This window comes from Nerophis lumbriciformis, linkage group LG04 (assembly GCF_033978685.3).
Source record: "Nerophis lumbriciformis linkage group LG04, RoL_Nlum_v2.1, whole genome shotgun sequence".
NCBI lineage: Eukaryota > Metazoa > Chordata > Actinopteri > Syngnathiformes > Syngnathidae > Nerophis > Nerophis lumbriciformis.
In genome coordinates this window covers 40725355-40738799 of record NC_084551.2, presented here as the reverse complement: position 1 = coordinate 40738799, position 13445 = coordinate 40725355, and the positions used below count along the sequence as shown (strand labels likewise).

Sequence of the window (13445 nt, the reverse complement as noted above, 5' to 3'; positions counted from 1 at the left end):
TAACAGCAGAGGTCTTCTGTCATATAGAGGATGTTTGACTAGTGTTTTTGCAGCAGATTTCTAAAAACAGAAGAGCGTTTTAGTCATATTGCAGGAGATTCCTACAAACAGCCGAACACTCCTGTCATATAGAGGATCTTTGACTAGTAGTTTTAAAGCAGATTCTTTAAAAAATGTAATTTAGACGTTGTTTTTGTTTGTTTTTTGACGTTGTTGTTTCATCAATATCGCTTAAGAACAGCACAGGGCTCCTGTCGTATAGAGGATCTTTGACGCAAGTTTTTGCAGCAGATTTCTAGAAACACCAGCATGGTCCTGACTTAGGTTTTTGAAGTCCTTAAAAAACAGCAGAGAGCTCCTTTCATTGAAAGCAGTCATTCTCAAACAGTGGTATGTGTACCACCAGTGGTACACCTCATGGTACACCAAAGAAGCACTTAATTAAATATTCAAACACAGTGTTACTGTTCGTGTATTGTTACAATGGCCAAAAATATTAAATATACTTGTTAAATAAAACCTCTGCCTTGTTTTTAAATAATATTTAGGCCTACTGCGCTACTGTGTTTTAATGTTGGTCATGATGGTGGTACTTGGAGAGCCAAGTGTTTTCTGAGGTGGTAGTTGGTGAAACTGGTTAAAGAACCACTGATTTAGAGGATCTTTCACTTTTGTAAAAACACTAAAATGTTTATTAAATAAAGAAAAGAACAGTAAATATGTTGTGTACTGTATGCGCAAATACTGTAGCTTTAAATACTGTAGTTGTAAATACTGTAGTAGTAAATGTAGTTGTAAATACTGTAGTAGTTAATAATGTAGTAGTAAATACTGTAGTAGTAAATAACATAGTTGTAAATAATGTAGTAGTAAATGTAGTTGTAATTACTGTAATTGTAAATACTGTAGTAGTAAATGTAGTTGTAAATACTGTAGTAGTTAATAATGTAGTAGTAAATACTGTAGTAGTAAATAACGTAGTTATAAGTACTGTAGTAGTAAATGTAGTTGTAAATACGGTAGTTGTAAATACTGTAGCTTTAAATGTAGTTGTAAATATTGTAGTAGTAAATAACGTAGTTATAAATTCTTATAAATACTGTAGTAGTAGTAAATAACATAATTATAAGTACTGTAGTTGTAAATACTGTAGCTTTAAATGTAGTTGTAAATACTGTAGTAGTAAATAACGTAGTTGTAAATAATGTAGTAGTAAATGTAGTTGTAAATAGTGTAGTAGTAAATGGAATTGTAAATACTGTAGTAGTAAATGTAGTAGTAAATGTAGTTGTAAATACTGTAGTAGTAAATCTAGTAGTAAATCAATCAATCAATCAATCAATCAATCAAAGTTTACTTATATAGCCCTAAATCACAAGTGTCTCAAAGGGCTGCACAAGCCACAACAACATCCTCGGCTCAGATCCCATATCAGGACAAGAAAAAACTCAACCCAATGGGATGACAAATATACTGTAGTTGTAAATACTGTAGTAGTAAATGTAGTAGTTGTAAATACTGTGGTAGTAAATGTAGTTGTAAATAATGTAGTTGTCAATAATGTGGCAGTAAATATTGTAGCTTTAAATGTAGTTGTAAATAATGTAGTTGTTAATACTGTAGTAGTAAATACTATAGGAATAAATACAGAGGTAGTAAATACGGTAGTAGTAAATACTGTAGCTGTAAATGTAGTTGTACATACTGTAGCTGTTAATACTGTAGTAGTAAATGTAGTTGTAAATAATGTAGCAGTAAATAATGTAGTTGTAAATACTGTCGCTGTAAATAATGTAGTAGTTAATACTGTAGTAGTAAATGCTGTAGCTGTAAATACTTTAGTAATAAGTAATGCAGTTGTAAATACTGTGGTAGTAAATACTGTACCTGTAAATACTGTGGTAGTAAATACTGAATCTGTAAATACTGTAGCTGTAAATGTAATTGTACATACTGTAGCTGTAAATACTGTATTAGTAAAATATTTAGTTGTAAATACTGAATTTGTAAATACTGTAGTAGTAAGTAATGTAGTTGTAAATACTGAATCTGTACATACTGTAGCAGTAAACAGTGTAGTAGTAAATACTGTAGTAGTAAATAATGTAGTTGTAAATACTGTAGTAGTAAATACTGAATCTGTAAATACTGTAGTTGTACATACTGTAGTAGTAAATAATGTAGTAGTAAATACTGTAGCTGTAAATACTGTAGTAGTAAATAATGTAGTTGTAAATACTGAATCTGTAAATACTGTAGTAGTAAATACTGTAGTTGTAAATACTGTAGTAGTAAGTAATGTAGTTGTAAATAGTGAATCTGTACATACTGTAGTAGTAAATAGTGTAGTAGTAAATACTGTAGTAGTAAGTAATGTAGTTGTAAATACTGTGGTAGTAAATACTGTACCTGTAAATACTGTAGTAGTGAATGCTGAATCTGTAAATATTGTAGCTGTAAATGTAGTTGTACATACTGTAGCTGTATTTACTGTAGTAGTAAATACTGTGACTGTAAATACTGAATTTGTAAATATTGTAGCTGTAAATGTAGTTGTACATACTGTAGCTGTATATACTGTAGTAGTAAATACTGTGGCTGTAAATACTGAATCTGTAAATATTGTAGCTGTAAATGTAGTTGTACATACTGTAGCTGTATATACTGTAGTAGTAAATACTGTGGCTGTAAATACTGTAGTAGTAAATAATTTAGTTGTAAATACTGTAGTAGTAAATACTGTAGTTGCAAATACTGTAGTAGTAAGTAATGTAGTTGTAAATACTGAATCTGTACATACTGTAGCAGTAAATAGTGTAGTAGTAAATACTGTAGTAGTAAATAATGTAGTTGTAAAATACTGTGTTAAATACTGTAGCTGTATATACTGTAGTATTAAGTAATGTAGTTGTAAATACTGTGGTAATAAATACTGTAGCTGTAAATGTAGTTGTACATGCTGTAGTTGTATATACTGTAAATAGTGTAGTAGTAAGTACTGTAGTAGTAAATAGTGCAGTAGTAAACAGTGTAGTAGTAAATAGTGCAGTAGTAAATAGTGTAGTAGTAAATAGTGCAGTAGTACATAGTGTAGTAGTAAATTGTGTAGTAGTAAGTACTGTAGTAGTAAATAGTGCAGTAGTAAATAGTGCAGTATTAAATAGTGCAGTAGTACTTAATGTAGTAGTAAATAGTGTAGTAGTAAATAGTGCAGTAGTAAATAGTGCAGTAGTACATAGTGTAGTAGTAAATCGTGTAGTAGTAATTAGTGTAGTAGTAAGTACTGTAGTAGTAAATAGTGCAGTAGTAAATAGTGCAGTATTAAATAGTGCAGTAGAACTTAGTGTAGTAGTAAATAGTGTAGTAGTAAATAGTGCAGTAGTAAATAGTGCAGTAGTAAATAGTGTAGTAGTACATAGTGTAGTAGTAAATAGTGCAGTAGTAAATAGTGCAGTAGTACATAGTGTAGTAGTAAATAGTGCAGTAGTAAATAGTAAAGTAGTACATAGTGTAGTAGTAAATAGTGTTGTAGTAAATAGTGTAGTAGTAAATAGTGTAGTAGTAAATAAAGCAGTAGTAAATAGTGTAGTAGTAAATAGTGCAGTAGTAAATAGTGTAGTAGTAAATAGTGTAGTAGTAAGTATTGTAGTAGTAAATAGTGCAGTAGTAAATAGTGCAGTAGTACATAGTGTAGTGGTAAATAGTGTAGTAGTAAATAGTGTAGTAGTACATAGTGTAGTAGTAAATAGTGTAGTAGTACATAGTGTAGTAGTAAATAGTGTTGTAGTAAATAGTGTAGTAGTAAGTAGTGTAGTAGTAAATAGTGTAGTAGTAAATAGTGTAGTAGTACATAGTGTAGTAGTAAATAGTGTAGTAGTAAATAGTGTAGTAGTAAGTAGTGTAGTAGTAAATAGTGTAGTATAGTGTAGTAGTACATAGTGTAGTAGTAAATAGTGCAGTAGTAAATAGTGCAGTAGTAAATAGTGCAGTAGTACATAGTGTAGTAGTAGTAAATAGTGCAGTAGTAAATAGTGCAGTAGTACATAGTGTAGTATTAGTAAATAGAGTAGTAGTAAATAGTGTAGTAGTACATAGTATAGTAGTAAGTAGTGTAGTAGTACATAGTGTAGTAGTAAGTAGTGTAGTAGTAAATAGTGTAGTAGTAAATAGTGTAGTAGTAAATAGTGGAGTAGTACATATAGTGTAATAGTAAGTAGTGTAGTAGTAAATAGTGTAGTAGTACATAGTGTAGTAGTAAGTAGTGTAGTAGTAAGCAGTGTAGTAGAACATAGTGTAGTAGTAAATAGTGGAGTAGTAAATACTGTAGTAGTAGTACATAGTGTAGTAGTAGTAAACAGTGTAGTAGTAAGTACTGTAGTAGTAGTACATAGTGTAGTAGTAAAAGGTGCATAAGTGGTGAAAAGTGTGTGTTGTTGTGCAGTTTCAAGATGGAGGGCGACTCTCAAGGCTGGCTGGAGATGGACGAGACTTCAGGACAAATCAGGACCAAAGAAAAACTGGACAGGGAGACTTTGGAGACCTTTGAAGTAAAGGTCACGGCCTTTGAGAAAGGTCAGCGACACGATTGCTAAGGTTTGGAATCAGTGACCTCTGACCTTTCCAAGTGGTCTAAAAGTCTGTGTTTGAGTCCACAGACAACGTGGAGAAGTTTGAGGAGCGCCTAGTGTCTGTCAGGCTGCTGGACGTCAACGACAACATCCCCAAACTGACGGAGACCAAGGCCTTCATCTGCCGGAAGAAACCGGAAGCAGTCTTCATCAAAGCCAGTGACACAGACGCCCCCCCCTTCTCGCAGCCCTTCTCCTTCGCCTTCGCACACGGGAAGAAGTCCCACAACTGGGACCTGCAAGTAGTGGACGGTAACACTGACATGGTGCCACTGCCTCTGTTGGCACGTCCATCATGGCCATCTTTTTATCTTCACATGCAGGAACCACCGCAAAACTCTCTCTCAAGAAAACTCCTGAGAAAGATGAAATCTTCTCACTGAACATCAACATTAAAGACAACGCGGGAGTCGGAGTCACGCAAGCCTTCCACGGTACACTCATGCATCCTCCTGACTTCATAACTTTAGCACAATAATAGCAACTCCAAAATGATGCTTTATGATGCTCTGTGTGCACCAGGTTGCTTCAAGTTGCCTTTCGGCCAGTTGTTTTCAAGACAAATGTAATTAGCTAAAATTATTGCATAATACATTAACATGCTGACATTGGAACAGTTGCAAGAGGGCACCAAATATCAAAAGTAGAGATGTCCGATAATATCGGCCGGTCGATAAATGCGTTAAAATGTAATATGGGAAATTATCGGTATCGTTTTTTTTATTATCAGTATCAGGTTTTTTTGTATTTTTTTTAGTAATCAACATAAAAAACACAAGATACACTTACAATTAGTGCACCAACCCCAAAAACCTCCCTTCCCCACTCATTCACACAAAAGGGTTATTTCTTTCTGTTATTAATATTCTGGTTCCTACATTATACAAACCCTGTTTCCATATGAGTTGGGAAATTGTGTTGGATGTAAATATAAACGGAATACAATGATTTGCAAATCCCTTTCAACCCATATTCAATTGAATGCACTACAAAGACAAGATATTTGATGTTCAAACTCATAAACTTAATTTTTTTTTGCAAATAATCATCAAAAGGGTTCTTTCTTTCTGTTATTAATATTCTGGTTCCTACATTATATATCAATATAGATCAATACAGTCTGCAAGAGATACAGTCCGTAAGCACACATGATTGTGCGTGCTGCTGGTCCACTAATAGTACTAACCTTTAACAGTTAATTTTACTAATTTTCATTAATTACTAGTTTCTATGTAACTGTTTTTATATTGTTTTACTTTCTTTTTTATTCAAGAAAATGTTTTTAATTTATCTTACTTTATTTTATTATTATTTTTTTTAAGTACCTTATCTTCACCATACCTGGTTGTCCAAATTAGGCATAATAATGTGTTAATTCCACGATTATATATATCGGTTGATATCGGTATCAGTTGATATCGGTATCGGTAATTAAAGAGTTGGACAATATCGGAATATCGGATATCGGCAAAAAGCCATTATCGGACATCCCTAATCAAAAGCTATGATTTTTTTGTAGAGATGTCCGATAATGGCTTTTTTGCTGATATTGTCCAACTCTTAATTACTGATTCCGATATCAACCGATACCGATATATACAGTCGTGGAATCAACACATTATTATGCCTAATTTTGTTGTGAAGCCTGCTGGATGCATTAAACAAAATAAATCAACTCAAGTTATGGAAAAAAGTGCCAACATGGCACTACCATATTTATTATTGAAGTCACAAAGTGCATAATTTTTTTTAACATGCCTCAAAACAGCAGCTTGGAATTTGGGACATGCTCTCCCTGAGAGAGCATGAGGAGGTTGAGGTGGGCGTGGTGGTGGGGGGGTCGAGATTTAGGTGGGGGGGGGGTGTATATTGTAGCGTCCAGGGGTTCTGGGTATTTGTCCTGTTGTGTTTATGTTGTGTTACGGTGCGGATGTTCTCCCAAAATGTGTTTGTCATTCTTGTTTAATGTGGGTTCAAAGTGTGGCGCATATTTGTAACAGTTTTAAAGTTGTTTATACGGCCACCCTCAGTGTGATCTGTATGGCTGTTGACCAAGTATGAATTGCATTCACTTGTGTGTGTGAAAAGCCGTAGATATTATGTGATTGGGCCGGCATGCAAAGGCAGTGCCTTTAAGGTTTATTGGCGCTCTGTACTTCTCCCTACGTCCATGTACCACTCCGTACAGCGGCGTTTTAAAGATTCATAAACTTTACTTTTCGAAACCGATACCGATAATTTCCGATATTACATTTTAAAGCATTTATCAGCCGATAATATCGGCAGTCCGATATTATCGGACATCTCTAATTTTTTGTTTTAAATGTAGAAAATCAGCAAAAATGCTAAAATGTAACCTGGGAAAAATGTGTATACTTGCAAAATGCACGTATCAAAATCCATAATTTTTATGTTTGAACATACAAAATGAGCTATAATTCTAGTTAAAAAAACATTAGCATGCTAATGTTAGCATGCTATACAGAGAACAGTTGGTATATTCACAAGATGGCACTAAGTATCAAAAGCTATGATTTTTTGTTTTAAATGTAGAAAATCAGCCAAGACGCGAGCATGAAATGTAACCTGAGAACAATTAGCATACCTGCAAGATGGTGACAAGTGTCAAAATCCATGATTGTTATGTTTGAACATACACAATTAGCTATATCGCTATTTAAAAAAACATTAGCATGCTATACTGAGAACAGTTAGTATACTCGCAAGATGGCACTACATCAAAAGACATGATTTATACGTATAAAATGACTAAAATGCAAGCATAACATGATTGTCCAAGCATGGAAACAGTTAGCATACTTACAAGATGGCGCCAAGTATCAAAATCCATGATTTATAGATTTAATGGAATAAAATGAGCTAAAATGCAAGTATAAGTTATTAGTAGGGATATCCGATAATGGCTTTTTTGCCGATATCCGATATTCCGATATTGTCCAACTCTTAATTACCGATACCGATATCAACCGATACCGATATATACAGTCGTGGAATTAACACATTATTATGCCTAATTTGGACAACCAGGTATGGTGAAGATAAGGTCATTTAAAAAAAATTAATAAAATAAAATAAGATAAATAAATTAAAAACATTTTCTTGAATAAAAAATAAAGTAAAACAATATAAAAACAGTTACATAGAAACTAGTAATTAATGAAAATGAGTCAAATGAACTGTTAAAGGTTAGTACTATTAGTGGACCAGCAGCACGCACAATCATGTGTGCTTACGGACTGTATCCCTTGCAGACTGTATTGATATATATTGATGTACAAACCCTGTTTCCATATGAGTTGGGAAATTGTGTTAGATGTAAATATAAACGGAATACAATGATTTGCAAATCATTTTCAACCCATATTCAGTTGAATATGCTACAAAGACAACATATTTGATGTTCAAACTGATAAACTTTTTTTTTTTGCAAATAATCATTAACTTTAGAATTTGATGCCAGCAACACGTGACAAAGAAGTTGGGAAAGGTTGCAATAAATACTGATCAAGTTGAGGAATGCTCATCAAACACTTATTTGGAACATCCCACATGTGTGCAGGCTAATTGGGAACAGGTGGGTGCCTGATTGGGTATAAAAACAGCTTCCGAAAAAATGCTCAGTCTTTCACAAGAAAAGATGGGGCGAGGTACACCCCTTTGTCCACAACTGCGTGAGCAAATAGTCAAACAGTTTAAGAACAACGTTTCTCAAAGTGCAATTGCAAGAAATTTAGGGATTTCAACATCTACGGTCCATAATATCAGCAAAAGGTTCAGAGAATCTGGAGAAATCACTCCACGTAAGCGGCATGGCCGGAAACTAACATTGAATGACCGTGACCTTCGATCCCTCAGACGGCACTGTATGAAAAACCGACATCAATCTCTAAAGGATATCACCACATGGGCTCAGGAACACTTCAGAAAACCACTGTCACTAAATACAGTTGGTCGCTATATCTGTAAGTGCAAGTTAAAGCTCTACTATGCAAAGCCAAAGCCATTTATCAACAACATCCAGAAATGCCGCCGACTTCTCTAGAAAATGACTATATCGTGATATTCGAGTATATGTTGTCACGCAGTTGTTTTTCGCTGCGGGCATTTTACACTACAGGCGTTTTTCACTCTTTCTTGTCTCTCCTTCTCACAGAGACGTAAAACAAGCGCACCTTCTTACATACGTCACATACGTGCAACGTCATACGCCCTCGCGGAGCAGAGAGGTAGCAGCATGGGTAAAGTTAGCTGTGATGCTAGCGGAGTGGTGCGAGTGGTAATACGAGAGAAAGAAGGTGCGAATCTGGTAACAAATGAAGGAAGAATTAATTCCCAAGAAAAACAGGACGGGGTGCATTGTCTGGCGGTGGTTTGGCTTCAAGCGGGAATATGTCGAACAGATCGGCAAAAGCGTTGTTACAAAAAGTAGTAGCTCTACTAATGGGTAGCATCATTTTAAAAGTCACCCGCTAGAGAATGAGGAACGCTTGAAACTCCGCATGTCAACATCTCGGCCGGTGCCACACCCACAAAATGCTGAAGCAACCATTTCCAGATCAACACCGTATGACAAAAAAAGTCAACAACAGATTCGAAGGAGATTTTCTATTATGCAGCTCATTTTTATTTGACACTTATTGAAATATCTTGTGTGACATAGGGTGACCAGGTGTCCGGATTTAGGCCGGACAGTCCGGATTTTTTATGCCCTGTCCGGCGTCCGGCGCAGCATCAAGCCGGACATGTATTTGTCCTCCTTTTTGAGGCACTAGGCTTGAAGAGCGGAGTTTTTTCATCTTTGCTGGGCTGCAGCGCGATAGCCAATCAAAGACCGTAAAAAATGCCCCCAACGCAGTAACATATCAAATGATTGGCTAAGAGCGGTGTCGGATACAAATCTGCTTATCATTGGTTAAAAAAGTAAACAAGGGTTCATGTGCTGCTGACATCATGCCAAAACGCAAGACCTCGTGTAATTCTGAATGGACAAAAGAGCACGAATTTATAACGAAAAGCAGTCGAGACTCATTCCATGGCTTCTGCACACTTTGTCGATGTGATGTCGACGTAAGTAGTCAGGGGAAAGCTGCAATTGAACGGCATACGGGTACGGATAAACATAAAAGTAATAAACGTGCGGCACCTCTTCAATGAGGACATTTTTTCGTGAAGTTTCGTCGCCCCTGGATGACTAGATAACCGCTGCGAGCTGTGCAAGGTGTACCATGCTGTAAAGCAGTGGTTCTCAAATGGTACCCTGGGGGTATGTAATGTAATGTAAGTTCATAAACTGAACATCAAATCAAGTCGGCTATTCCATTCATTACCATAAACCCAGAGTTTCCCCCATGCCATGATGGTTTGACCCTCACTAAAATGTATGTCAAAAAGAACTGTGAAAAGAAATGCAACAATGCAATATTCAGTGTTGACAGCTACATTTTTTGTAGACATGTTCCATAAATATTGATGTTAAAGATTTCTTTTTTTGTGAAGAAATTTTTAGAATTAAGTTCCTAAATCCAGGTGGATCTCTATTACAATCCCCAAAGAGGGCAATTTAAGTTGATGATTACTTCTATGTGTAGAAATCTTTATTTATAATTGAATCACTTGTTTATTTTTCAACAAGTTTTTAGTTATTTTATATATTTTTTTCCAAATAGTTCAAGAAAGACCACTACAAATGAGCAATATTTTGCACTGTTATACAATTTAATAAATCAGAAACTGATGACATAGTGCTATATTTTACTTCTTTATCTCTTTTTTTCAACCAAAAATGCTTTGCTCTGATTAGAGGGTACTTGAATTAAAAAAATGTTCACAGGGGGTACATCACTGAAAAAAGGTTGAGAACCACTGCTGTAAAGCATCACCAGTCCTACAGAAGTTTAGACTGCGGCATGAAAGTGGACCGGGAGATTTTCAGTGACTATCCCACAGCTAAAGGGATGGCCTGTGGCCGAACAAAAGCCAAGGCATTGTGCGAGAACGTCATCGCTCACTATTCGGTACAGGAACATACCGACTACATAAAAGAAAACAACCTACCCTTTTCCGTGGCAACCGACGCCTCAAATAAAGGAACAAACAAGTGTTTTCCCATTGTGGTAAGGTATTTTCACTTTGATGAAGGCATCCAACATGTCCTGTTGGATTTTTATAGTGACAGCAACGAAACGTCAGAAGCCATAACAAACCAGCTGCTGGCAAAACTTTAGATGTCTGGCTTAGAGGTGAAAAACATGTCTGCATATGCAGCAGACAATGCCAGTGTCAATTGTGGCAAACATAACAGTGTGTATCAGAAGTTGAAACTGAGCCAAAAAGATGTGCTCCCTGCAAACTGTTTGGCCCATATTCTGCATAACGCAACCAGATATGCAGCAAGCAGCCTTGATGTTGATGTGGAACATTTTTTGTGGCATTTTTTTTTAATTATATATGTTAACTACATTTAAGTCCACACATGTTATGCTTTGTGGTACTCTGCACTTGAAAAGATTCATCTCAGTGGTCACTTTTTGAACACCACAATGTATTGAATAAATACAAATACTGTTAACAAACACTTGACTTTAATATTTTTTCCTATTCAGCCACACAAACATAATCTTTAAACCACTCAAAATTGTACTATAAATAAGAGTATACCAGAGTCCTATGTACACCATAGTAATTTATTGATATGGCGCATAATGTCCTCCTTTTTGGTGTCATGGAAATGGTCACCCTAGTGTGACATCATGCACAAAAGTGCACTTTATTTGTTTTAAACTATTGAAGTGGCGTTCTATACAAAAAGTGCACTTTAATTTAGTGTTGTTTTGATGTGTCATCTTAGTGACATCATGCACAAAAGTGCATGATGTCACTAATTGAGTATTGTTTTAAAATGTCTCTGACAATCTTGCACTTTCTGTTTTGGAAATGACATGAATGTTTGTGCTACTGCTTAATAACTGTTTAATGAATACAGTTTTGCTAAATTGACTTACCGTATTTTTCGGACTATAAGTCGCAGTTTTTTTCATAGTTTGGTGCGACTTATACTCAGGAGCGACTTATGTGTGAAATTATTAACACATTACCGTAAAATATCAAATAATATTATTTAGCTCATTCACGTAAGAGACTAGACGTATAAGATTTCATGGGATTTAGCGATGAGGAGTGACAGATTGTTTGGTAAACGTATAGCATGTTCTATATGTTATAGTTATTTGAATGACTCTTACCATAATATGTTACGTTAACATACCAGGCACGTTCTCAGTTGGTTATTTATGCCTCATATAACGTACACTTATTCAGCCTGTTGTTCACTATTCTTTATTTATTTTAAATTGCCTTTCAAATGTCTATTTTTGGTGTTGGGTTTTATCAAATACATTTCCCCCAAAAATGCGACTTATACTCCATTGCGACTTATATATGTTTTTTTCCTTCTTTATTTTGCATTTTCGGCCGGTGCGACTTATACTCCGGAGCGACTTATTAATGCAGTATGAAGAAGAATGTTTTAATGTAGACACATAGAATCATCATACTGCTGTGATTATATGCATCAAGTGTCATTCAAGGCTAAGGCAAAATATCGAGATTTATATCGTGTATCGTGACATGGCCTAAAAATAACGAGATATTAATAAAAGGCCATATCGCCCAGCCCTAGTTTGGGGCTCTCTGCCCATCACCTCATTGAAGTCAGATGTGGACTAAGTTAGAAGAAGAAGAATAAGTCCAAGCAATATTACAAACAATAATACTGTGGTGTGACTGTGTGTGTGTGTGTGTGTGTGTGTGTGTGTGTGTGTGTGTGTGTGTGTGTGTGTGTGTGTGTGTGTGTGTGTGTGTGTGTGTGTGTGTGCTCCCCCTACAGTCCACGTGTGTACCTGCACTGAGTTAGGTTACTGCTACGTGGCACCTGCGGAGCGAGCCTTCATGTTGGGCCTGGGACCTACAATAGGCATCCTGGCAGGAGTTCTGGGATTCGTCGGTGAGTCTGGCAAAGTCTTCACACCACCGTGATGAATCCATCCTAAACATCAAACCTGTTTTTTCCTTGCAGTCATCGCCTTCGTCATCGTGATCAAACGTTCGAGTAAAAAGGAGGCGACGGAGGAGAGGAACGCTATAATGTGAAACAACTTGTAGTGTTTGGCGTGTCATTCATGGAATAGCTTATATTGACTTTTTACAAGACGTGATTCAAAACAGGCGCAGCAACCTAATTTATTTTTATTGGAATGTACATCTATAGACAACATATGCAAATGAGCCCTCAGCTGTAATCTGACATATTTACATATCATGTATATTTTTATTAATATGTATAAACAAATGATAATATTAATGACATATTCAGTATTCAATATTTATCAGTTAGTTTTTTGCAATCAATGCTCTTTTTCCCCCAATAAACCTTAGTGGACGCCACTTTAACACCATGCTTGTTGTTTGAGTGACACACATACACACACACATGCACACATTTACACACACACACACACACACACTGGTTATCATTTGGAATGGGGACCACGCTTTTGATCATCACTTGTGGGGATCACACTTTCTACAGGTTGTGGAGGTATTAAAAAAAATGAGGGAAAATGGCCACTGTCCAGTAAGCTCATACATGTCTTTAAATCTCTGGATTGATGAAGTAATGTGCTGATCATTCTTACTGGGGACCCTGGGGAAAAAAAGAGTTAATATGGTTCATGGGGACCAAATTTCACACAAATTTGTACGTGACTACTGAGGACCATTTAAAAAAAAGAAGCAGCG

General features: G+C 35.7%; 1 protein-coding gene across 1 annotated transcript in view; it reads left to right on the top strand.

Moving 5' to 3' along the window:
- The window catches only part of cdh17 (cadherin 17, LI cadherin (liver-intestine)), a 42507-nt gene extending 29410 nt beyond the window's left edge, over positions 1-13097 (top strand). The window contains exons 15-19 of the mRNA XM_061955060.1: positions 4442-4572; positions 4656-4880; positions 4952-5062; positions 12535-12651; positions 12724-13097. Of these exons, the coding sequence (XP_061811044.1) occupies positions 4442-4572; positions 4656-4880; positions 4952-5062; positions 12535-12651; positions 12724-12797 (658 nt within the window). The 3' untranslated portion in view covers positions 12798-13097. The remainder of the gene's footprint in view (positions 1-4441; positions 4573-4655; positions 4881-4951; positions 5063-12534; positions 12652-12723) is intronic.
- Positions 13098-13445: the final 348 nt, after the last annotated feature.